General features: G+C 37.2%; 1 protein-coding gene across 5 annotated transcripts; it reads right to left on the reverse strand.

Moving 5' to 3' along the window:
• On the reverse strand, positions 1-25,190 carry POLI (DNA polymerase iota). 5 transcript variants are annotated; one of them, XM_081801193.1, is made up of 10 exons: positions 25,025-25,187; positions 23,537-23,647; positions 21,195-21,359; positions 18,183-18,335; positions 16,096-16,332; positions 13,769-13,947; positions 11,917-12,008; positions 9,574-9,704; positions 3,140-3,345; positions 1-1,347 (listed from the first exon to the last, which is right to left on the reverse strand). In XM_081801193.1, the coding sequence occupies exons 1-10, from the start codon at positions 25,170-25,172 to the stop codon at positions 529-531; spliced, it is 2,241 nt and encodes a 746-aa protein (XP_081657319.1). In that variant the 5' UTR covers positions 25,173-25,187; the 3' UTR covers positions 1-528. The 5 variants fall into 5 exon arrangements, with proteins under 5 accessions (XP_081657319.1, XP_081657321.1, XP_081657320.1 ...); XM_081801195.1 differs by having other exon boundaries at positions 25,113-25,133; XM_081801196.1 differs by lacking the exon at positions 3,140-3,345 and having other exon boundaries at positions 1,142-1,347; positions 25,025-25,188.
• Positions 25,191-27,303: the final 2,113 nt, after the last annotated feature.

Below are 27,303 nucleotides of genomic sequence, written 5' to 3' on the forward strand. Positions count from 1 at the left end.
TTTGGTATTTAAAAATCATTTTATTAAATGGTACACAGTACATCAGTCAAAGATATCTGAATATTTAGTAGTTGGCAGTAGAATTTCTTATTTGGAAGTTTCCTAATGGGCTGAATTTCTTGAGCCATTCCATATTTCACAGAAAAAAAATTCTTCTTTGCTGTCATAGCAATGATTTGGCTAGTCTATTTTTTACACATAGGTGTATATCTCTCCCCCTTCCCCCCTCCCCAATTTATGGGAAATGTACTAATACTAACCATGGTATTCTTTTTATTGAAAAGCAATATAAAATAGCTTTAGAAATAAGAAGATAATTTTACATTATTTCTTCTGTTACGAATATTTTTATGCTTTGTGCCAGAATTTACTTCCCATAACTACACTTGCTTTTATCTAGAACATTTTATATTGGATTTCTACATTATTGAATATCTATTAGTGTTTAATTTAGAGGAGCTTAATAAACTGCTAAATCTGAGAACAATGGCTTTTCCTTTGCTTTCTAGACCTTTTTTCTGAACATGCTTATTTCTGTACAATGGGCAAATCTGACCCTGCTCTCTTCCAGTCGGCCAACAGCTCTTTTTGTACCTCTTCTGGTAGTTCGTAGAAAACTTCAGGATCAATGTCAGAAGGAAAGGTAATTTTCTCATCACTAGAATCTTGCTCTTTATTTTCTGTAAGTCTTTCATGATGAGAGACTGTCACTGTTGATTCCTTATGGCTATCTGTAGTGCGGTTTTTGGAGAACAGTCGCTCACTCTGCAAATTTGGAAATGAATGGAAAATAGATACGGCAGGGTTTGTATTTGAAAAATGAAATCCTTGAGATTGTTTAGGTCCTTGACTCATTCGTTCATCTTTTAATCTACTGTCTACATAATGTGAATAATCCTTTTGGCTAGACGGAGAAGAGGAACTACCGCTATTTAAACCTGATGTTCCTGGTTCACAGGGAGACACAGATGATATCTGTTTACTATTGGATAAATGATCTGTAGGATTTAAGGGGCTATCTTGCATTTGTTTTGTAGAAAAGAAAGATAATACTCCTCTAGAGGCATGTAATGTACAACTCAAACTTCCTTTGCCTTGAACTTTTTCTCCAGATTTTCCAGAAAGGATTTCTTCTTGAATATCTACTGGAAGCTGCTTAAAGACTTCTTGGTCAATACCTTCAGGAAGTGAGCAGAGTGGGAATTCATCACTGTCTTTGTCTTTAGAAAAATTAGTATCTAGTGGAGCCTCCCCAGTTCTTGTACTTTCAATTCTTCCAGATGGTAGAAAATCCCAATTTGTTTCTTTGTCTTTGGAAAAATCCTCCATATGACTGTCTTTCGTTTTCTAGAACACAAGAATAACAGAGTAATTTAAGATATCTGCTATCTTTTAAATATTCATGCTGCTGAAGAGTACTATAGCCATTATCTGACCAACATGTTTCTAACCTACTCAATAATTTCATTCCTTTTGGCCAGTTCCAAACCACTAGGGATGATAAACCCACCACAATTAGTCACACTATTGTGTGCATCTTTATTCACTATTCTAGGTAGAGATTTCCTTCCTAGATAGCACTGAGCCAGAAGATAGGTAAGTGTTTGGAAACCTAGAAAGTACCTTAACAATCGTGTTTTCAAATTTACAGTTCTGTGAATAAAGGAATGGTAGCCTAGAAAAGTAAATGATTCACCTATGGGTATCTAAAAAATATATATATGTTAGAGCATCAAGGGCTGGTTTTCTCAAAATCCCTATTCCGAAGTGTTACATTTAACAGAAAGAAAAAAAATATATTTCTATGGCAAAATCTCAACAACAAAATGAAGATATAATACTGTTTATATTTACATAAAATAAAAATTTAAAAACACTTTCAGTTCTAATTTGCGTAATTTTTCTATGTAAATTTTTCACTTAAATTTTCCCTCTAGTTTTAAGCACCATGAAAATGTATACACAATCAAATATAACTCAGGAAACATCAACACAACAGTAACTGCAAAAAAAGTAAAAGGAGAAGAGATCTGGGACACTATATTTATTGTATGCCAGACATGTACAAGGTACTTTTGCTTATGTTTACCTCTCTAATACCACTATAAAGACTTATAATTCTGATTCTACCAAATAAGAGGTAAAAAGTAAACTCCTTTTTAAATTTCAGTTAATAAAGGGAATAAAAAGGGCCACAGAAAAAAAAGTAATTTGAAGAGGGCACTGATTCACTATTTCTGTAACAGGATCCCGTTCTCATTTTAAACTGAAATGTAAATGAAAATATTACTGAAATTATACTGATTAAACATTAAAACAAAGAAAATAATAAAAACATTTTGAATTAAGAGTTAATTATAGGCAAGCACAATTTAGTAAAATATGATTTTTTTTTAAAGCATCCCATATTTAGTAACTAGAGGTTTGCTAAATGGCCATAAATATAAGGTTTTGTTTTAGTCACTTGGAAATATGACCGGCCTCTGCTTCTTTACTGCCACACTCTTAATTTCTACAATTGTAGAATGAGTAGTCATATATCAATCTTGTTATCAAAATTCAATGTAATTTCAAAACCAAGAAAAAAAAATTTTTTTTTTAAGATTTTATTTATTTATTCAACAGAGAGCGCACAAGGGGAGCAGCAGGCAGAGGGAGAAGCAGGCTTCCTGCTGAGCAAGGAGCCCGATGCAGGGCTCGATCCCAGGACCCCGGGACCATGACCTGAGCCGAAGGCAGACGTTTAACTGACTGAGCCACCCAGGCACCCCCAAAATTTAAATACTTTAACAAAAACATTGGGGGGATGCTGGTAGCTTATATATAAATTAATAGACAAAAAGATTTTATTTCCAGTATCTAGAAATATTTTTTTATTAGCTAATCATCATATTCCTGTTGCTATAAAATGTTTTAACACCTCCAAAACAAGGAACGTCCATTATGGTTTTCTCTTTTATCCAGTGATGCTTATGTTTTCTTCTTAGATCACAGTACAGTAGCAACCATAATATGAGAAGTAATATACACAAGTAAGTCATTCAAACAATATCATCCAAAAGACTCTCTAAATTATATCAATGGAACACAAACTTAGATTTGTAATTTAACCACACAAATCCAACAAGGGCGTACTTACAAAACTGCGCTTGCCAGACCGTGAAGTTGTTGATAATGATGGTGTTAAATAATAATCAATAGTTCCTTTCTTAGCAGTATTTAATGTTTTAAGGTTGCAGAGGCACACACTTAAAAGGGTAAGATGAAATGGCATCTTCACATTCACCATATTTCGAAAAAGTTTCATAAGTATATCAACCATTGGGGTCATCACATCGCAATTTCCTAAACAAAATGTTTGAGAAGACTGTATCTAAGCACATTGTCATGATTAATATTAAAAGCTTAATCTAATTTATATTGCTTAGATTTAGAAGTTAAAATCCTAAACAGTATCATTGGGACATCCTGACAGTATATACTACACTGGGACAATCTCAACACTAAATGCCAAATAAGGTAAAGTTTTCAAATGATTTGAAATATGGGACTTCCAGTTATGGCAGTGTGATCAGATCAGAAAATCTTCTCCCCATAAAACTATAATAAAACTGGAAAACATTGTCAAAAACAACAATTTTGAGGATCTGAAAATGGACCAAAGGCAAATAAATTGAGAAGCAAGATTTATAACAGCTAGTAGAACTTAGATGAGAAAGGAGGAGACAGCAGCCTTACTGGCTGGGGTTGTTCATATCTTGCTCTACGCAGTAGTCCTGCCAGGGTGAGGCTGGCTGTGAGAGCCAGTAGCTTTGCTGTCAGAAAGGACAGACTTGATTTGAGGCAGAGGGCAAAAGCCCATACCCAGCAGTGTTTGCAGTAAAGTGAATAAACTTGGTAGGAAACAACTAGGGAAATCACACAGCTCTCTAGCCTGAGGTTGCAGTTGTGGCTGGAGTGAGTGAAAAATCAGTGGATGAGCCATAAATTTAACCAGATCTGGAAATGAGAGAACCATACAGGGACTGGATAAGCTCCCCTCACAACCCCAGCTGACTGGGAGACTGCATGCACATGGAGGGGAGGGGAGAGAGGGCCCAAGCTCTCTACACATCACGGACGGGAATGGCAACAAGCATACATGGACGATACAAGAAGGCTACAGAAAATAAAAGCCAAGGCAGAGTTGAAAATGGCCTAAATTTTGAAAGCACTCTCCAACCCATGCACTTATCTATTGACAGAAGGCACAAGCCTTTCAGGCTCTAGCATTTGACCGGTCATCGGCTAACCACTAAACTATGCAGACACAGAGGTAACCTAGGAAGCCAAAATAAAAAATTTAAATCAAAATTAAAAAAAAAAGAAAGCTAAGCAGAGAAATCAGAGGCTACACATCACAGGGGACGTAGATTCTGCAGCTTAAGTTCAGACAAGTTAGAAAAGGAAAAGAAAAAAAAAAAAAGCCCACAAGAAGAAAATCCAAATCCAGAGTTGCTAAAATACATTATCTAAAATGTCCACTTTTCTATAAAATATTATAATACATGAAGAAACAGGAGTGTGAGTCTAGTCAGGAGGAAAAAGCAGTCAATAGAAATTGACTTTGAGTTGGATTTAGCAGACTTCAAAGTTGCTACTATAGATATGTTCAAAAAATTAAAGGGACACCTTGGTGGCTCAGTGGGTTAAGCCTCCAACTCTTGATTTCAGCTCAGGTCATGATCTCAGGATCCTAAGACTGAGCACTGAGTCAGGCTCCACACTCAGCAAGGAGTCTGCTTCTTTCTCTCCCACTCTGTCCCTTTCCCCACTCATGCATGTGTGCTCTGTCTCTCTCTCTCTCAAATGAAAAACAAAATCTTAAAAAAAAAAAAAAAAAGAATTAAAGAAAACCATTTTAAAGAATTAAAGTAAAATATGAGGGTGCCTAAGTGGTTCAGTCGGTTAAGCATCTGACTCTTGGTTTTGGCTCAGGTCATGATCTCATGGGTGGTGGGATCAAGCCCTCATTGGGCTCCACACTCACCAGGGAGTCTGCTTAAGATTCCCTCTGCCCCTCTCCCCATCTCACTCCCTCTCTCTCTCTCAAATAAATAAATAAATAAATCTTTAAAAAAGTAAAAATAAAAAATAATAAAATATGATAACTACCAAAGAAGGAGAATCTCATAAGGAAACAGACTCAAACATACAAACAAACCAAATGGAAAGTCTAGAGTTAAAAAGTACAGTAACCAAAATAAACAAATAAAATCACTAGATGGGCAATGGCAGCTCTGAGATGACAGCTGAATCAAGAGAACTTGAAGACAGCTCAATAGAAATTATCCAATCTTTGGGTGCCTAGCAGGCTCAGTGGGTAGAACATGCAACTCTTGATCTCAGGGTTGTAAGTTCGAGCCCCAAGTTGGGTGTAAAGATATTTAAAAAAAAAAAATCCTTTAAAAAAAAAATTATCCAATCTAAAAAGAAGAGAAAAAAGACTGAAGAAAAATAAACAGAATTGCATGCACCTTTAGGTTATTATCAATCATACCAACATATGTGAAATGGAAGTCCCAGAGGAGATGAAAGAAAAAAAAGGGCAAGAAAGACTATTTGAAGAAGTAAGAGCCTAAAACTTCCCAAATTTCATTAAAAAATTAATCTACAGAATCAAGTTCAATAAATCCAGAGAAAGATAAACACAAGATTCCACACTTAGACACATCATGGTCAAACTGATGAAAGACAAAGACAGAGACAAATGACTCATCAATAAAAGAGAATAACAATACAACTATCATTATAGTGCAGTACAACCCAGCTCCAAATTCACCCTTCAGTACCTGCTCTGAGATAATGCATTAGACTCTAAAATTTTTCACACTGAATATGACATTACACCTTGTCATTAAAGAACACTGGAAGACCAGGAAGAGAATCTTCCTGGTCCAGGAACCTGTTTCCTGGTTCCATGAATTTCCAACGTACTGTTATTTAATTTTGCTTTCTCCCATTACATGGTTTGTTTGTAGTCATATGTGTGGGGACACCTAAGAGTGCTTTCTATACCACACACATGTGGAACACTCAGTCCCTCAGCAACCTCGAGCCCCAGCTTGAGCTTAGTGACTGTACCATGGCACTACCAACTTAAACACCATACATACCAGGACAGTGCCCCCACTCATTCTGCACACCCACCTAATAGCCTTGACTTGCCTCTATCTCAGAGGGTTCTTTCCTCCAGGTCTTCCTATGCAGGCACCATACTTTCCACCTTTGCACTAGCAGAATACAGATACCTTCAGCACAACCATCTACCAGGCTCAGCTTACCTGCATCCTAAAGGGTTGTTAACAGAAGTTCTCCCAATACGAACACTGCATGCTCCAACCCATGCACTGCCTCACCAATGAGCAAGCTCCCAACATCCCAACTCATTCTGTGTGCCCACCAACCAGCCTCAGCTCACCCACAGATCAGAGGATGGTTTTCTCTTTGTCCAATAACTATGGACCAGCTCTGGGCCAGGTAATTCAAAGGATTTCTCCACCATCCAATGTTCTACAACCACACCTTCTCCTTAAGGGGTAGAGGGACTCTCCTTTCTAAGATTGTCCTTCCTTGGGTACTTTTCCTCAGCCCTTGGGTACCCCTTAAGAGTCCTCTTTATACTTTTATAGTCACTTGCCTAACACGGTTAATAATTCTGTGGAACTTTCTCTATTTAAATTTTTGTGTGGTTATTCTCTCCTGATTGGAAGGAGACTGATAAAACTATTAAGAGCTGACTCCTCATCATAAATAATGGAAACCAGAAGACAACAGAATGGTATATTCAAAGTAGGAAAAGAAACAGTCAAGAATTCTTTTTTTTTTTTTTTTAAGATTTTATTTATTTATTTGACAGAGAGAGACACAGTGAGAGAGGGAACACAAGCAGGGGGAGTGGGAGAGGGAGAAGCAGGTTTCCTGCGGAGCAGGGAGCCCGATGTGGGGCTCGATCCCAGGACCCTGGGATCATGACCTGAGCCGAAGGCAGACGCTTAACGACTGAGCCACCCAGGCGCCCCTACAGTCAAGAATTCTATATCCAGACAAACTGCCATTCAAAAATGCTATATCAGAGTCTTCCATAAATTTTAATTAGGTAGAATAGTTTAATAGTGTTGCTCAACTCTTCAAACATAACTGGTGCATTTTCCAGGACAGACCATATGCTAGGCAATAAAATTACACTCAGTAAATCTAGACAGACTGAAATTACTCAAAATATGTTCTCTGATCAACATGAAATTAAAGCAGAAATCAACAGCAGAATGAAATTTGGGAAATCATCAAATATTTGGAAATTAAACAACAAATTTCTTTTTTTTTTCTTAAATGTTTTATTTATTTATTCATGAGAGTCAGAGAGAGAGAGAGAGAGAGGCAGAGGCAGAGGGAGAAGCAGGCTCCCCGCCTAGCAGGGAGCCCGATGCGGGACTCGATCCCAGGACCCCGGGATCATGACCGGAGCCGAAGGCAGACGCTTAACCATCTGAGCCACCCAGGCACCCTAAACAACAAATTTCTAAATGAGCTTAGGGGTCAAAGAAGAAATCACAAGGGATATTAGAAATGATTTTGACCTTAATGAAAAGGAAATACAACAAATGTTATGGAATGCAGCTAAAGCACCAATAAAAGGAAATGTATCACTTTAGGGCACCTGGGTGGCTCAGTTGGTTAAGCGACTGCCTTCGGCTCAGGTCATGATCCTGGAGTCCCTGGATCGAGTCCCGCATCAGGCTCCCTGCTCAGCAGGGAGTCTGCTTCTCCCTCTGACCCTCCCCCCTCTCATGTGCTTGCTCTCATTCTCTCTCTCTCAAATAAATAAATAAAATCTTTAAAAAAAAAAAAAAGGAAATGTATCACTTTAAACTTGAATTACTAGAAAATAAGTATAAAACAAATAATATAAGCTTCCATCTTAACAAACCAGAGGGAAAAGGACAAATTAAAGCAAGCAGAAATAAATTAAAGACAGAGCAGAAATAAATGAAATAGAAAGTAGAAAAACAACAGAAAAATCAATGATACCAAAAGTTGGATCTTAGATCAATAAAACCTTTGAGTGAGGCCTCACTCAGATAAACCTTTGCCAGAATGATAAATAAGAAAGGAGAATACATGCATTACCAAAATCAGGAATGAAAGAGGAGACATCACTATAGATCCTACAAAAATTAGAAGGATAATAAGGGAATATTGACAACTTCATGCCAACAAACTAGACAACCTGAATGAAATGGATACATTCCTAGAAGATAAAAGTTACCAAAACTGATTCAAAATAAATAGAAAATTAGAATAAACAAAATAAATAAAAAATCAAATTCCTATTTTAAAATCTTCCTACAAACAAAAGCCCAGGACCATGAATAGCCAAAAGAAATTCAAAATAGAACAAAGCTGGAGCACTTACACTATTTAATTTCAAAACTTATAACAAAGTATCAGGGTGGAACTGATATAAGGATAACCACATAAATCAATGAAATAAGAAAATCAAGAAGTAAACTTCTTTAGAGTCAATTAGTTTTTGACAAAGGTGCCATGACAATTCAAGAAAGAATGATCTGTTTAACAAATTCTTTTGGAACAACTGGATATCCACATACAGAAGAATGAACTAAGCCTCTTATCTTACACCATACACAAAAATTTACTCAAATTAGATCAAGTGTAAAGCTTAAAACTATAAATTTCTAAAAGAAAACACAGGAGGAAATATCTGTGACCTTTGGGTTAGGCAAAGATTTTTTAAATAAGACACCAAAAGCAGTATCCATAAAAGAGAAAAAAAAAAAAACCACAAAACATAATGAAATACCACTGCAAGGCCACAAGAATGACTATAATAAAGTAAACTGACAATACTAAGTGTGAGAGAGAATATGAAAGCCCGGAACCCTCATACACTCTTGGTAAGAATGTAAATGTTATACTCACTTTGGGAAAAAGTTTGGTAGTTTCTTAAAGTTCAACTTACCATATAACCCAGCAATTCCACTCTTTGTGATCTACCCAAGATAAACAAAAACATATATCTGCCCAATGACTTGCATACAAATATTCATAGCACCATTTTTCATAATAGCCAAAAAATGGAAACAATCTAAATGCCCATAAAGAAGTTATCTTGTGCCATAAAATACATTCTCTATTAAACAACAACAAAGTTTTCCTGTAAAAATTCCTGATAGAATGAAGGTATTTAATAGCTCATTAACTCCCTGTGAAGATCCTCCATCTTTGGATCATATTTCTAATTCAAAGTTTGTTTTTTTAAGAGTTCAACCTGCCAGGCACCTGGGTGGCTCAGTTGGTTAGGTGACTGCCTCTGGCTCAGGTCATGATCCGGGAGTCCCAGGATAGAGTCCCCCATCGGGCTCCCAGCTCAGCGGGGAGTCCGCTTCTCCCTCTGACCCTCTCCCCTCTCATGCTCTCTTTCTCTCTCTCAAATAAATAAATAAAATCTTAAAAATTAAAAAAAAAAAGAGTTCAAACGGCCAATTAAATTATTAGAAAATTAGCCCATACCTGTCCCTAACTTCTGAATCACATGAGATGGAATAGGGCACTGACGACTCTCACGGCTACAGTGATTCTCAGATGAATACCGACGGATTATTAATCTGATTGTATGTGGCTTCCTTCCATCTTGGCATACTCTAAAAGGAAAGAGAAAGGAGAGATGTTCTTATCTATAGAAGTATCAGATTTACAACCGTAACAATTATAAATATGGTTGATCACTAGGCAGTAAGCAATAAAAGTCTGAATAGCCCAAACAAATTTCACCACATCTATGCACCAAAGCTCTAAAATCTTAAATGTAAGGTCCCAGGTACCATTCAGAATTGAGTGCAATCAGGAAAAGAACAGAAATAAGATATAATTATAACAAGTCATTTTATAATCCAAGTCCAAACATAACTAAAAGCAACATACAAAATTGGCAGGAAATTAAAGAAACTAAGGGACTTATTCACTGGCAGAGGCAAATACATGAAAAATGACAGATTCTTTTTACACAGGAAAAAATAAGATTACAAAAAGAAAAAAAAAATTTAAATGAGATAATTTTTGTCAACAAGCACTCCCTGAATAGACCTAAAGAACAGTAATATCACCATTATATGGCAAATAAAGTAATAGCTTGAATGATCAATTATATACTATATTTAAGTAGTACATGTACAGGCATCTTAAAAAGTGTTACATTCAAATGGTCTTGGTTTCAGTGTTGAAAACAAAAGTTTTAACAAGATAGAAAATTCACTTAAAAAGCAGAAAATCTAATTACTAGAATAAATGTCATTAAAGTAATATTTTGCTTTTTATATGTATGGCAATGCATTAAAAAATCACAAACACAAAATAAAAATATTGTACATTGTTAACCTCACTCATATTGAAGATTTTGAACTGGAAAATTTGGGTTTTTATAAATGATTTTTTTCTTTATTGCTTTATCACAAAACGTCTTGATTGCTGCCTTACTAAGATAATAAGATATCTTACATGGTTCCTGTAAACATGTTATTAAATATCTTCCAGTTAACCTTTTCATCATACAATTTAAAGAGTATTACTTGGTTCCTATAACTAATTAAGACATACTAGTAAAAGGTTATATTCTAAGCAAGCTTAAACTAGAGGGAAAACACATTCACACAAACACAATCATTTTTTTTTGCCAGTCACTTCAATGGTATTATACCTCAGTCACTGAAATAAGGGGCCATGGTGTAGAAAGGGAATGGAAAGCAGAGATAAGGATAAATGGTTCATAGTTGGTCATTTACAGGTTTAGAGCACCTAGCCTCATTTCTGGGTTGATGCTTCAAATATAAGAGTCTATGAAATTGTGGTTTCTCTGCATGCAGAACTCTTTCTAATGGCCAGGCATTTCATAGTAGTCTCACATTTAGCTGAAGCAGAACAGATGACCCAGTTTCAGAAAAACACTCACAGGCCCAGCCTGAGTTATATCACTGGAGCTGGGTCATTCAGCGAGCCCCAGTTGCACGCAGCAAACGATGAGTTGCACGGCTCTGCTCAAGACATGAGAACCACACAGCATATGAGAGCAAAGCTGTAGGAAATTTTACCTCATCAGTTTACTGAGACTTAGTCATCTAAAAATCTTTTTCTCTAGTCAGAGTTAGCCATCTTACGCTCATTTACAGAAGTACAGAAGTACAGCTACTCAAAACTGTTAGACCCCTGACACCTTATTTGAGTAATCAAAGAAATGGGAGGAAAAGAGATAAAACTCTTCTATGGAACATTGAGAAATAGATACAGGATAGTAAAGGAGCATCAGAAAACTAAACATCTTACTCAGTTTATGCTATGCTATTCATATACTCATAATCCCAGCTGACATGTTCATGTACTTACAGACCAGTGCCCTGCACACACCACACTCTGACTGCTCACACACAGCCCCACTGAGCTACTCCTTTGTCTGAGTCCGTTTTCTTTTATATAGTCTGAGGCAAAGGAGATAATGAGGGTTCTACTTTCTCCATCACTGGTGTCTTCATAATTTCCTATCCTCAATCATCACAAATTTATAGGTGTAGAGATTCTAGATATCCATAAAACCCTCTTAGGTAACTATGAGCAGCTTAAGAGCCACAGTATAACCACAATGTTACCAAAATTAAGACTAATGGGAACAAATGAATTAAATTTAGTTAAGAGCACCTGTTACTATAATTGCAATAGTTTATAATGTAGAGAAATTCAATGATAAATGATCTCTCTTTACACTGTTCAGTCTCCAGTTAGTCTATAAGTTCCAAGACAGAACATCAACTATACTTTCCATATATCTTATACAGTATAGAATGATATGGCAAAATGGAAAATCACCTGTTCAAAAGACTGGCAAGTAGTTCTTCAATCTTACTTTTAGCTTCGACTTCTGATGAACATTTTTTAAATGAATCTTCTTCACTAAAGGACTACCAAAGAAGCACAAATAGGTATTATTGTAAACCCAAATAAGCATATCCAGTTATGAGTGTACATGCCAAATGTTCAAACATTCTTTACTAACTTTCGTGCTTAATTTGAGCCGTTTAGTTCACTTTTATATTAACTCTTTTTATCTGCAAGTTATTGTACTCCACTAGAAAGTCAAGAAAATTATAAAGTTCTAGTACCAACTCCAAGCTTTATTCTACGATTACAGTGAGGCTCTTATCCTAGCACTTGAAATTGAGTTTAACCTTGGACACATTATTTAACCTTTCTAAAGTATAGTATCTTATCTTTAAGAAAAGAATAGGAGAAAGGGAAAAGGTATGAACAAATAGTAGTGCTACCTACCTCGAAGCCTTGTTTTGAAGATTAAATGGACTAAGGTATATAAAGCACTTAGTAAAGTGCTTGTTACATAGGAAAAAAAAATCAATCAGTGTTAATAGGTGATTATACCTGTCTCCATCTCCTAAATCACTAGATTAATTGGCAAACAATATTTCTTAAAAATTAAAGTATTTTGCCAAATGTATGCAACATAGGCTGTTAAAATTAAGTGATATTTAATCAAGGTAGCTAACTTGAGACAGAAATACTATTTCTTAGATTCAATTTAAAAATATTTACTAATCTAGGGGCGGCTGGGTGGCTCAGGCAGTTACGCATCCAACTCTTTTTTTTTTTTTTTTAAAGATTTATTTATTTGACAGAGAGAGACACAGCGAGAGAGGGAACACCAGCAGGGAGAGTGGGAAGCACGCTCCCCACGCAGCAGGGAGCCTAATGCGGGGCTCGATCCCAGGACCCTGAGATCATGACCTGAGCTGAAGGCAGACGCTTAACGACTGAGCTACCCAGGCGCCCCAGCATCCAACTCTTGATTTCAGCTCAGGTCTTGATCTCAGGATCATGAGTTCAAGCTCCAGCATAGAGCCTACTTAAAAAAAATTTACTAACCTGGGGCACCTGGGTGGCTTGGATGGTTAAGCGTCTGCCTTCGGCTCAGGTCATGATCCCAGAGTCCTGAGATTGAGCCCCACGTCAGGCTCCCTGCTCAGTGGAGAGCCTGCTTCTCCCTCTCCCTCTGCCTGCTGCTCTGCCTACTTGTGCTCTATCTCTCTGTCAAATAAATAAAATAAAATCTTAAAAAAAAAAATTTACTGGGCGCCTGGGTGGCTCAGTTGGTTAAGTGACTGCCTTCGGCTCAGGTCATGATCCTGGAGTCCCTGGATCGAGTCCCGCATCGGGCTCCCTGCTCGGCAGGGAGCCTGCTTCTGCCTCTGACCCTCGCCCCTCTCATGTGCTCTCTTTCTCTCATTCTCTCTGTCTCAAATAAATAAATAAAATCTTAAAAAAAAAAAAAAAATTTACTAACTTAATAAATTAGCCTTCTCATAGGAAAGAGATCATATACTAACCTAGCAAGCAAATTAGAATAGTAAGAACATAATACTAAAACCAGAAATCTTTATCTCAAATAATGTGACAAACAGTACTCAATTAAAATAAGTATCATTAGGGCACCTGGGTGGCTCAGTTGGTTAAGCGACTGCCTTCGGCTCAGGTCATGATCCTGGAGTCCCGGGATCGAGTCCCGCATCGGGCTCCCTGCTCGGCAGGGAGTCTGCTTCTCCCTCTGGCCCTCCTCCCTCTCATGCTCTCTGTCTCTCATTCTCTCTCTTGAAAATAAATAAAAAATTAAAAAATAAAATAAAATAAAATAAATATCATTATCATGTACCTGAGGTGGTCCTGAGGGCGTCACAGGTGAGTTATCTTCTCCAAAACTGAGCTTCTGGATACGCTGAGCAACTGAAATGCCTAACTCCTTTTCTAATATTTTGGGTGAAAAGGTTTGAAGATCAAGCACACTACTGATACCCAGCGCTTCAAGACGTTTGGCAGTTTTATAGCCAATACCTAGACAAAAAGAAATACAGTGTTACAATAGTTTTTCTCCTTAAAGCTAATTAAAATATTATAGAGATATACCAAACACATCCTTAAATTCCTTGATGAATATTTTGCTAGGATTAAATTTTATTGAAAATTAGGCTGTCCTTCTGCTCAGGGCCTCTTAAATGAACCACTTTGAAAACCTCACAACCCTAGTACAACATAATGAATATGGAGACAACCAACAAATGCTGTCTTGATAAAATGAAATGTTTACCACCTGTTACATAATACTTTGGAAGTATTCAAGAATAAGGGTTATTATTCATGCAAAGAAAGACTGTCACTACAGCAACAAAATTAATTAGCATGTGCTAATCAGCTAACCTGATTCCTACACATAATATCACACATTTATCCACAAGTCATATCTGGCAATATTTATTATCCCAAAAGAAGAACCAGAAAGCAAACAAAAAAACCTACTCATTAACAAAACTTTCAAAAGTTCTTGCGCTAAAACTCAGTCATACTTTATCACCTTACCTGAGATGATCAGGTAATTTACTGCCCCTTTATTTCTCTCATTTAAAAAAAATTTAATTTTACAGGATTTTGATCTTCCTGTACAGTAAAAGAAGTAAATCAAAGGCAATGGATGTGGAGGAGAAATTTTTTTTTTTAAGATTTATTTATTGGGGCACCTGGGTGGCTCATTCGGTTAAGCGTCTGCCTTCGGCTCAGGTCATGATCCCGGGGTCCTGGGATCGAGCCCTACATCGGGCTCCTCGCTCGGCGGGAAGCCTGCTTCTCCCTCTGCCTGCCACTCCCCCTGCTTGTACTCACTGTCTCACCCTCTCTGTCAAATAAATAAATAAAATCTTAAAAAAAAAAAAAAGATTGATTTGAGAAAGAAAAAGAGCACAAGCGGGAGAGGCAGGAGGAGAGGGAGAGAAAATCTCAAGCAGACTCCATGCTGAGCAGGGAGCCCCATGCTGGGCTCGATCTCATGACCCTGAATTCATGACCTGAGCTGAAATCAAGAGTCGGAGGCTTAACTGACTGAGCCACCCAGGCACTCCGTGGAGAGAAATTATTAAAGTATTGTGTCAGTTATCTTCACAGCTGAAATAAAAGAGAGCTGCCAATTTGGCAATAAGAAAAGAGAAAACCTGTAAATAAATAAACAAACAAACAAACTCAAAAAGTAAAGCCAAGTAATAATGTTATATTACAACCCGACATAATAACTGTCTTCAGAACACAGACTGAGAGTCATCCAGAAAACTTCAGGTTACACTTATACTACATTAACGAAGGCAAAAACATTTTGTAATCACACAAATATGGGTTAAAAATACGAAGTTATGACATCTAAAGGTTCAGTTGCCTTAGAACTTCACTTCCACAGAATTCTAACATCTTATTTCCCAGCAATGCCATAGAAATGAAGTTTAACATATCCCTTATTAATGGTCTATAAAACTGTATTTGATCTTCAAAGATAGAAATTTGCCCCATGACCTGAATAGGTCACTAATCCCCTCAAGAAAAGTAGTTTCCTCATCTTTAAAATAAGAACTTGGCCTAACTGCTTTGGAAGGTCCCTTGTAGCCCTAATATTTTCTATATAATCCCAAAGTAGAGTAAGTAAAAGGCCAATGCCCCTCTCGAGGTGCAGTGTATGGTGTTAAGAATATGAAACAGGGACTGGAAATAAAGGACCGGGATTCCAGGTTATAGCTTTCATGATCATATTCAAACTATACAAAAAGTAGGTGAAACTAGAAAAGTACATTCACAGATTTCCTAATCCAGATTCCCTCTAGAGAACATTAGGGTTTTGGGTTTTCTCCAAGAGCCAAGTATACAGACTCTAAGAATTAATAACATGTATCTATAATTTTTTAAATTAAAAATACAATAAGGGGCGCCTGGATGGCTCAGTCGTTAAGCGTCTGCCTTCGGCTCAGGTCATGATCCCAGGGTCCTGGGATCGAGCCCCACATCGGGCTCCCTGCTCCGCGGGAAGCCTGTTTCTCCCTCTCCCTCTCCCCCTGCTTGTGATCCTGCTCTCACTGTGTCTCTCTCTGTCAAATAAATAAATAAAATCTTTAAAAAAAAAAAAATACAATAAAACTAATGTATATTTTTCAACTATAAACGTCTTACCAGGCATTTCCTTTACATGGCTCAAGCTCTGAATGAGAACTTGAGAACTTTCAGGTAATAACACTGTTTGCTGATTTGGTTTAAAAACACCAGAAACTAATTTTGCCAGTAATTTATTAGAAGCCACTCCAGCACAGCCAGTGAGACCCAGTTGATTATACATGGCTTCCCGCATTTCTGCTGCAATCTGAGATCCAACAAGTAGTCTGATGTGCACGATGTCATGCAGGTTTATATCTATAAAAACAGCCAATATCATTAAGTCACCACAAAAATTTTAATTTTCTTTTTTACAAATGAGTTTAAAAAGGGCACAGGGCTTAACCTATATCCAACCCCCCCCCACACACACACACACAAACACCACCATACTGTCACCCATTTAACTCATCTCTTTCATTCTTCATAGGAATCCTGTAAAGTAAATAACTTCCAAAAGTGAATTCCAAGTGCCTGTGATAGTGAATGCATCCTGGGAGTGCTTAATGATTAACAGATTATGAAAACTGATGTCTCATAAAAAAATTCCTGACACTAGTAAAACTTTTACTTGTGTTTAACTGTAAGCAAGCATAAAAGTAGAAGTATTACGCTAATAACAGAGCTAACATTATAGCTTTAAAGATCTGAATCTAAACTTTACACACACTAGCTATATGTGCTACTGAAAATAATTCTGAGTCTGTACATAGTTTAAGAGATCTTCTATGAAAAGTGTAGGGAAATTATACAGAAACAAATTTTCTTAGGGCTGAAAATGCTATTAGAATTATATGAGACTGTCCTTATCCTCAGGAGTATTTACAGATGAAGTGTCATGAGTCTGCAATTTACTTTTAAATGGCTCATCAATCAACCAGCCAATCAATCAAGAGGGAGCAAGATAAAGTAAATGTAGGAAAATAACAATGGGTGTATCTACAAGGAAGGGCATAAGTGTTCTCACTGTACTACTCAACTTTTTTGTAGGTTTGAAAAAATTTTTTAACAGAATCTTGTGAGGAAGGATTCATGAAGAATCAGACATTTTCTTTTTAGGATATAAAACCTAGATCTCTGTATTATGTTCTAACAAATACTGAATTTGCTTTAAAAATTATAAAGAAACATACTTAGAACCTTCTTCTATTCAGTCCCTATAAGTGACAAAAGAGCAGGTCCAAAGGACACATGAAAAGCTTCGTGTCCTCTTCTAGAAGAGAACTGTAGCTCTACCCCTTTTCTTCTTTAGTATCAGGATGGCAGAGAACTAGACTGGAGATTGATCACCAGTTCTCAGAAAAGGGGGATAAGAGGACACATATGCTGAGACCTAGGCCAAGAAGGTCAGGGCAAATCTTACACAAAAGCAGACTAGCACGTCTTCCATGTGGTATGATATGGAAGTCACCAGCAGAGTTACAAGAGGTTTTAAAATCTAACAGATATTCACTGGGGCTTATTGAAGCTTATTTTCAAAAGCAAGTATCTCTGGAAATTCCATCAGTCATTTATACTTTAATATGTGAAGGAGATGGACCATTCTGTTTTCTTGCTAATAGTTGGCAAAGATCATCAAACTGACTGAATATGAGTTTGCAAAAGGCCTGGGCAAGCTTCCACAGAGGGTAACTCAGGAACTCAGAGAGCAACATGAGTGTTTGATGCCTGGGGGAACAGAAAGGAACAAGCAAAAGATGCAACAAAAGACAAATTTAGTTTACCTCAAAATTTTGCTTAAAGACAGCTTTAGGAGAAGCAAAAATTATTCTAAAAAGTATATTATTAAGGCAACTCTTATAACTAAAGGATGACCTAAGGAAGTATGGCTTTTAAAAATGGTAACACACAAACTGTGTCAGAGAAATGAAAAGTGCATGGAGCACTGAGCTACACATGTCATCAAAATCTCACTTTCTGCCTACTTAATATGGAATACCAATACCTAATTTTAGTCATTTGAGACAAGTCACTGAAATATGGCTATACCTCCAACAAAAGCCATAAAATTTTCAGAAAGATAGTCAACTCGTTGAACTCACTGAATTCAGTGAACATTAAAAAATGTTGGTACTTTGAGTTACTAAATAGAGTAAGAATACACTTACACTGATTATTATATACATGACCCGACACAGTCAGTGCTGAAAGTTCATCACTTTGAAGCTGCTGTAGTCTCTTCTCAACCATTTCTGTTAGATCCACAAAATTTTCATCAAATCCAAGTCTCTCAACAACTGGACTAAATTCTTCCAACAATTCTAAATTGAAATAATATTGGTGCACAGATGTTAACTAAAGTCATAACTAAAGTGGATTTAACTATTTTATGCTGAAAAATACGTCACATATGTTAAAGGCTTTACATATATTCACAGTTCCACAATATCTTTAATAAAGTCCCCCATTAACTGGATTTTTTTCCTATACCACATTTTGAGTAAAGGCAATATTTTCCAACAAAATAAGTCCAAAATGACATTCCCTGGACAGATGCTTATAGCAATATATTTAGCTCAATCTCCTATACCTATAATTTCTATACCTGTGGTACATTATATATCAATGCTTACAGTTCATTACGATTTTGAAACAGTGGTTCCAAAGAGTAAATTACAATCAGCCTAGAAAAGCAGAGACAAGTAATAATACATTCTACCTGTATTTTCCACAAGTCTTAAAAAGACAAAACAAATAAAATGTAAAACTTCCGGGGCATCTGGGTGGCTCAGTGGATTAAGCATCTGACTCTGGCTCAGGTCATGATCTCAGGGTCCTGGGATCCAGCGTCAGGCTCCACATTCAACAGGGAGTCTAGTCTGCCTCTCCATTCCCCCCACTACTGTGTGCATGTGCTCTCTCTCTCTCTCAAAAATAAAAACAGAACTTCCAATTACTGGGGCACCTGGGTGGCTCAGTCGTTAAGCGGCTGCCTTCGGGTCAGGTCATGATCCCAGGGTCCTGGGATCGAGCCCCGCATCGGGCTCCCTGCTCAGCAGGAAGCCTGCTTCTTCCTCTCCCACTCCCCCTGCTTGTGTTCCTGCTCTCGCTATATCTCTGTCAAATAAATAAATAAAATCTTAAAAAAACAAAAAACCCCACAAACTTCCAATTATTACTGAGTCAAAAAGAAAAGTCACTTTGATGTAGAAATTAAGCTCTAAGAATTTATGTCATGGATATCTTCATAAAAGTATGCCAAAATTTCTATATGAAAATGTCTACTGAAGCATATATTTGGAAGAGCAAAAAGTAACAGCCAAATTAATCCGTCACTATCAGGAAACCATGTAATTTATCATCCAACATAAGACATTTTTTGAATGAAAAGAAGTGCTTTACTAATTATGTAGGGATAATAGGAATAAAGTGGGACACTCTGTCTTCATATCACTAAAGGCCTGGCTAAATGAGTATGGAACAAAATACAATGTAGTACTATGCAGGTATGAAAAAGATGAGGCAGAGCTAATATGAAGGATATGAGAGCTCACCAAGAGGCACAACTGTATGTATAACCTCTTCTGTGTAAAGATTAACTTCTTCATATTCAGAAACATACAATTTTGCATGGATGCACAAGTGATATTTTCAGAGTAGAGTCTTATCTTTGCTTGGCTATCCCTTCTTCTCCCTTCTCCCATTTCACCATGCTCTCTCCAGAAGTTAATTAATGTTAAAAACCTAGTATACATCCTTTCATGTTTCCCTTCCTATTTATACACAGGCATATATATATGTGTAAAGGGAGGGGTTTGGGCCATTGTTTTACACATATGGAACAGTATGACATGTTTTTGCATCTTGCCTTTTACTCAACAAGGCATATCTCTCTGAGTCAAACAGTATAGCACCAATGCGTTCTTTTTAATGGCTATATAATATTCCATCATAGAGAAGTCTTATTTAGCCATTCTCATCCTGATGAGCATTTGTTTTTATTCCGTATTTTTATCAATTATGAGCCATGCCACAAGAAATATTTTTGTACATATGTTCTCATTATTTTATTCCTATTGAATAAATTCCCAGCAGTAGTATCACAGGGTTAAAAAATATAGTATGTATCTCTAATTTCGAAAAATGTTTCTATATCACTTTTTGTAAATGTATAATATTTTGTTTCTACTTTCTCTCACATTATTTTTTGCAAGTACGATGGACATAAAATAATATCTCACTAATTCAAATTTCCTTAGCTACTAATGAATTTGAGTATTCTTTTTCCACATAATTGTGGACATTGGGTTTGTTCTTTTTGTCAACTGCCTATTCATATCTTTCATCCATTTTTCTTAAGATCTTTTTCTTGTAAACTTGTAAGGGCTTTGGGTATCATATTTAACACTTTCATCTGAAAACTGCTACAATTTTTTATAAAAGAACAAGCAAAAACAAAGCAGAAAAGATAAACAGTTGATTCTTTGATTCTTATACATTTTTAAATTATATATATTTGCAATATACCAGTACAAATGTGTTTTCATTTTTCCTGTAATTTACTAAAACTCTAAGATTCAAACCCAAACCTTAATAGGGAAGAGTTTATCTATACTATAATATTTAGTCTGTGTGTGTGTGTACATATATGTATATATATACACACAATCCAAGAAAAATTTAATATACCCATTATTTCTGCTGATAGTTCTTAACAAATCTAGTTTTTAATTGTTAATCAAACATTACAGAAGCCTCTCCCAACTACTAGTGCATCAGAGTACAGATATTTCCTCATAATTCATTTAAACTTGTTATTTAAATTTAAAATAAAATAAAAAAAATTTTACTTTCTTGCATTTATCTTTTGTATATCTTTCCATTTTCTTGTTTCCAAATTTTGTTTTACATTTTTTCTCACATTTAACATTTTTCTCACATATAAACACCAGTCACAAGAGACTTCAAATTTCTTCCAACTATATGTTTTTTTTGTCAACATTACTCATATAAAGCCATCCTCTTATATAAAATATTTTTAAAAGCAGGCAAGATCCAAAATAAAAGTTATTAGCAAAAAGAAAGTGATTTATGGCATTTTACTAATTAAAAGTTTCATGTAGTGAATGAGCATCCTATATACAAATTAATGCTGAAAGTATATTGTCCATGATCTGTACCTGTAACCTTATATGACATCTCTCTGTAACGAGTCAAATCTTCTCCATTAACTAATACCAGCTGTGGACATTTTTCTTTTGCATCTCTGACATTCATAAGTTTCTTAACTCCAAGTTTCCTAGCTTCATAGTTACAGGTAACCACCAAATATTTCTGCTGAACTCCTATAAAATAGGAAATATTTTATGAGAAAAGTGAGCAAGATTAAAGAAACATTTTAAAATAAAATTTACTCCTTCCATATTATAATTGTAAATTGTAATGCAATCTATTTTGATTAAGAATAAAAAGCTCTATTCATTTGAAAAGCATAGCCTCCAGGGGCACCTGGGTGGCTCAGTCGTTAAGCATCTGCCTTTGGCTCAGGTCATGATTGAGCCCCCGCCCGCATCGGGTTCCCCGCTCTACGGGAAGCCTGCTTCTCCCTCTCCCACGCCCCCTGCTTGTGTTCCCTCTCTCACTGTATCTCTGTCAAATAAATAAATAAAATCTTTAAAACAAAAAAAAAACATAGCCTCCATTCATCAAGGTTCTATGAAATTTAACAAAAATTATCATAAATCAGTATATTCTCTGGAGTCTTCAGTGAAAAGATACAAATAAAATCCTTCTAGGATTTTTTTCCAGACAATACAAACCAGGTTAATTTATATTGAATTAACTCTCTCTGTATATAAAGTCTAGGCCATGTTTCACCAGAAAAATAAAACAGATGAAAATAACTGAGTACAATTAATTACCGGTTTCTGCTAGAAAAACTTTCCAATGAATATAAAGCAATGTTCTGTTACAAGTACTAACCTATAGTTATTATTAAAGATCTCCCCCCGATAAATGTTGTAATTATTGAACTGTTCTTCACAGCAATTTGTAGAAAATATTAGCCATCATTAGTGAGCCCCCTCCTTATCAAAAATGATTAAATTATGATCTCTACAGACTATAAAAACTCTAGCTTACTAGTGGTGGCTTAAGATCGCTGAAATTAATTTTCTCTTTACACAAGTTGACCACTTATCACTGTAAAAGTAATGGTCATCTAAATGTAAAATACAAACATATAGAAGAAAAAAAAGGGTTATGTCCATTCCACCAATGTAAGACATAGGTTTCTAAAATGTTGATATTATAAACAGGGCAAAGTAATGTTATTTCACATAAAGATTTGTGATATATCAGATTATGCCCCAAAATAGAATCTCTAGGTCAAAAGTCATAATTTAAGATTAATCAGTGAACTATATAGAAAATAAGATTGGTAACTTCCTCAACTAAAAAAGCAGTCTTTTAATACAGAATTAAATTATATGGACTTACCATTATATGTCACCAGCCCAACTTAAACAGTCACACATTTGTTAAGCATAACTGAAAGACTACTTCTGCTTTCTCCCAGAAACTTTCAACATCACATTTCTCACTTCCAGATAATCATTCATTCCTGTGTCTTAATTATACAATGCTTTTTTTTGAGCATTATCTACATAGCATCTTCTGTTATACTGCTACTAATTACAAATGCCTTTAGGAGAAAACTTATATCCTCTAATCCTAACTCCTTGACACCCATTGGAAATTTAAAGATCCTAGACTGATACTGGCATACCAAAAACTAGTCATCCCTTTGTTCTTCTTCAGTAAATCAACTAGGCTGGGTTGACCTGGGATTTATCAAAACCAAATGAGGCACAAGAGGTTAGCAGCAGGTGAACCAGAGTTGCTCTTTATGCTTATACTAAAAGATAAATTCTTACTACATGCATAAAAGAAATTTTTGGAAATTTAAATGACTTTTCCAATTTAAGATATACATATAATAAAAATGTTAAAATAAGCCAACATATTAATAAGTAAATCTTCAACATAAAATTTCTCTTTGCCTTTTATTTAAAAAGATATTATTTATGGAAAACTTACACTCAATATGCCTTAAGTATTTAGGGGTCTATTCAAAATCCAACCTTTTTGTCATATATTACACAATCCAAGAGTTAATTTCAAAAGTGGAAAGGATAGATGAAAACGTCCATTAGAATGTAATGACTTTTTTGAGATAAGAGGATTATAAAATTTCAACCATTGAGAACAAGATTAAAAGTTTATTATGGTCTTTCCGTTCATGTGTTCAGCTGGCTATACTAGTTGTATAAAATTCACCATTTATTAAATAAGGCTTGTAAGTTTTACACCTGGTAGTGAAGCAAAGTTTACTGTATATAAAGTACCTTGGGAACTGCTTCCAAAATCTTAAATATGGTTAATAAATCAGAATATAATCAACATAAAGGAATAGCTAATACTCTTACACAAAATGAAAATTATTATTAATGTCCAAAATTACCTAAAGGTTTGCCCTTCAGTTCCGGATTTGAAATCATTTCTACTTGTGCATAAAAGCAATCCAGATCCACGTGTACTATGACTCTGGATGAAGAACTTCCTTCTGGAACCACTTGACCATGAACCAATGCAAAATATGCAAAGAAACAGAAAAATACATTCAGGCTGCTTATCATCTCTGAGCAATTGGCAGGTCCTTAAAACATGGTAACTGAGAAAGAAGAATGCAGATTTTTTTTCCTGGATTCATGTGTCAAGGCATCTAAAAATTATAGACATGAGAGAAACTCCATCTACAGTAGGGTCTTCAGTCCTGTTTACTTAGTATTTCTTTGTGCACTCTATTTTTCTCAGGCTAGTAATAACTTTGAGGCAAAAAATCTTGATCAGTAATAGAAGATGCAAAAGGTAATCCTATCACTTGGAAGTTTCTAACAACATTTAGATTAAATCATAAGGGGTAGGAAAGTTTAAACACTGATTTCAACCAACTAAAAATTATTCTAAGTGGCACGTTTTTAAATTAAAAAAAATAATAATAATAATCGTAAATACAAAAGGGCAGAAGCCAGACCTGTGGGTTCCAGTGGACTATATTTAGTGCCCATATGAGAGAAGGATTATCCAGTTCTGTACTGAATCCCAGATACCTAGAAGAGTGCCTGGTATGTAACAGACTACCAGTAAATACTCACTAAATTAGAAGAATGAGTAAATATTTCTTGAATTTTAAAAAGTAGCTCGTCAGGGGTGGGGAGGGAAGGGGAATAAGAGGAGATTCCAGCTCATAACCAGTCAAAAACAAGGAAGGATAAGTGCAATGTGGTATTCTGGTCTGGATACTGGAACACAAATTTTAATGGAAAACACTGGTAAAATCTGAATAACGTTTTTACTTTAGTTAATAGCATTATGCCAGTGTTCACTTCTCAGTTTCGACATATGTACTATAGTCATAGAAGACATTAACATTAGGGAAAACGCTTCTGCAACTTCTGTAAGTCTAAAATTATTCCAAAATTTACAACTTAAAGGGGGAAGGGGAGGCCGGGAATTGGAGCCTTGGCCCCAGGCCCTGGGTTTGGGCTGTATAAGGTAGAGCCCAGAGGCTGGAACAGGGTCACGGAGAGGCGGCCACTGCAGATGTGCCTCGTCTTCGGTTGTGAGCCCAGCCTGAGTCCCAAACTCTGCCAAATGGGCAAGGTTCTCTACTTCTGCAACCTTACACCGCCCGGGCGCCTCTTCCGCCTTCACCGGACAGTTTGGGGGATCACAAATGCACCCTCGACTATCATAACTGACACGCCCACCCTCGTCCTATTCAAGCGAAGCCAACCCTTTCGGGATCTTGGCCATAAAACAGCCGGTAGCGGAGGCCAGCTCTCTCTACCAAGCCGGGAAAACGAAAGAACAGAGCGAGGCGGGGACGGTCGCACCCCGATGGCGGCCACCGCCCCTGGCCTCCGCCCGCCCCGCCCTTCTCATTTACACCAAGTGAGGCCGCCGGGCTCCTCAGGCCCGGGCGCGCCGGGCGAGCCGCCGGTCTCCCCCGCCTCCACCCGCTCCATGGCCTGAACCGCGTCCTCTTCCTCGTCGCCGCCAGCTTCCTCCGCGGGCTCCACCCCCAGCTGCTCCATTCCGCCGCGGCCAACCGCAGCGCAGCTTCCGGCCGCTTCCGCCCGGTCTCCAGGGTAACCGCGAGCCGACCGCCCCCAGCCGCTTCGGCCTTCACGCCTGCGCAGTCCGGGCCGACCAGGCAGTTGCCCGGAGGGGCGCGCGTGCTAGGCATGCTCTAGTCTCACGTGCTGGGGTTCCTTCTCGCCCTGTCAAGGCCGGAAGTGAGGGACTGGACCCCCTAACAGCTTTTTTTAATTTCTTTTTTTTTTTTTTAGATCTTTGGAGTTAGTCCCATACCACAAATTTTAACTTTTTATCTTTACAAAGAGGCCAGCCTGTTCTCCCGATAACTGTTAGCGAAATTGGTAACCCTTAGACACTGAACGATTTATGGTGATGGAGGGTGGGAGAAAGAGTGGGAATTATGGTAAGAGTAAGGCGGCCATGTAAACTAATATGATTAGCAAGTATGTTAAAATTTGTTGCATTTCGTTTGTTATTTGATTCAGACACTGTGACAGATTAGACCCCTGAATTCTTAATCATCTAAGGTCAAGAGGGATGTGATATATGCGTTTTGGAATCAGATGAAATTTCCAGTCCAGACCCTCCAACTTGCTGACTGTATGACTTTGGGCAGGTTGCATAACTGCTCTGAGCTTCAGTTTCGACACGGGGTCGAGGGGGGGCACTTGTTTTCAGTGTCTTGAGATTGAATGAAAGAATGAGAACTAACATATACTTTAGTATTCCCATTTATGTAAAACACCTGGCACATAGAAGGTGCTCAGTAAATGTTAATTCTCTTTGCCTTCTGTTAAGATGCTTGTGTGCCGGGCGCCTGGGTGGCTCAGTCGGTTGGGTGACTACCTTCGGCTCAGGTCATGATCCTGGAGTCCCTGGATCGAGTCCCGCATTGGGCTCCCTGCTCGGCGGGGAGTCTGCTTCTCCCTCTGACCCTCCTCCCTCTCGTGCTCTCTGTCTCTCATTCTCTCTCGCAAAGAAATAAATAAATAAAATCTTAAAAAAAAAAAAAAGATGCTTGTGTGCCTGTGTGTGTGTGTGTGTTTGTTCCAATAGAGGAAATTCGGACATTTCTCTGTGTATCTATGTTTGTACACAGTCACGCACATATTTTGCCTTTTTACAGGAATCTGTTCTTACAAGTAGGATGTGAAAACCTTGACGAACCCTTTAAAGGACATGCTGATGCATCCTTAAAGAAGGAATAACCTGCAGAACTGGGGCACAGTTTGGAGACCAAGTCTTCCTCTTTGGGTATTTTACTCTTAGGCATCTGGACCAGGTCTCTAAAAGTCTCCAGGCCAGGATCTAAAATATTTAGAGCTATGCTGCTTTCTTTGTGAATGCTATTTGATAACTCTGGATAAAGGGCTTTTCAATTAAGTGGCTCTTTGGACACTAAGTGCCTCTTGGGCTATCATCAAGGGTCCAATTTCTTATAGACAACTAAGGTATTTTTTTTTTAATTCCTCCATGTTGAGAATGATACAAACCCCTGAAATGCCATGGCAGATTAAAATAGCTCCTTTATAACAGCTTGAGGCTCACTAACATTCAACAGCTTGAGTAAAAGTGAGCAAGTGTTGAAAAACAACACACACAGTCAAGCCCTATTTGGTTGGTTACATTTATTTCCCTGTCAATTGTCAAATTGAAGAGGGGCTTTTAATTTAAAAGAATAGACAAACGGAACTTGAAAACCCTAGGGGAGCAAGCAAGGCTGGCTTTATGAGTGTACAGCTGATGCAGTAACAGAGAGAGCCCCTCTCTTAGAAGGGCCCCTCACTTGGTTTAATGTTCTGCTGTGGTCATCTTGAAATTCTTAATTTTTGAGCAAGGGAGCACTCATTTTTTATTTTGCACTGAATCTCACAAATTATTTAGCTGGTGCTAGGAACAAAGGAGGGAAGTAGCACAGAAATGACATTAATAAAACACCTGTATGTCAGGCACAGGGCTAAAAGCTTAAAACAGGGGCGCCTGGGTGGCTCAGTCATTAAGCGTCTGCCTTTGGCTTGGGTCATGGTCCCAGGGTCCTGGGATCGAGCCCCGCATCGGGCTCCCTGCTCCGCGGGAAGCTGCTTCTCCCTCTCCCACTCCCCCTGCTTGTGTTCCCTCTCTCGCTGT

The sequence above is a fragment of the Leptonychotes weddellii genome, chromosome 13 (genome assembly GCF_054177405.1).
Source record: "Leptonychotes weddellii isolate Sample4059 chromosome 13, ASM5417740v2, whole genome shotgun sequence".
In the NCBI taxonomy this organism is placed as follows: Eukaryota; Metazoa; Chordata; class Mammalia; order Carnivora; family Phocidae; genus Leptonychotes; species Leptonychotes weddellii.

Bases quoted from the DNA above. Each gene is read 5' to 3' on its own strand.
- POLI (XM_081801193.1), bottom strand. From the start codon at position 25,172: ATGGAGCAGCTGGGGGTGGAGCCCGCGGAGGAAGCTGGCGGCGACGAG. The intron at 18,336-21,194 runs GTACAGATCATG...ATTTCAATTTAG, and splicing joins GATGTCATATAAGGTTACAG to AATTGTTGGAAGAATTTAGT. The intron at 12,009-13,768 runs GTACATGATAAT...CTTCTTTGGTAG, and splicing joins CGCCCTCAGGACCACCTCAG to TCCTTTAGTGAAGAAGATTC.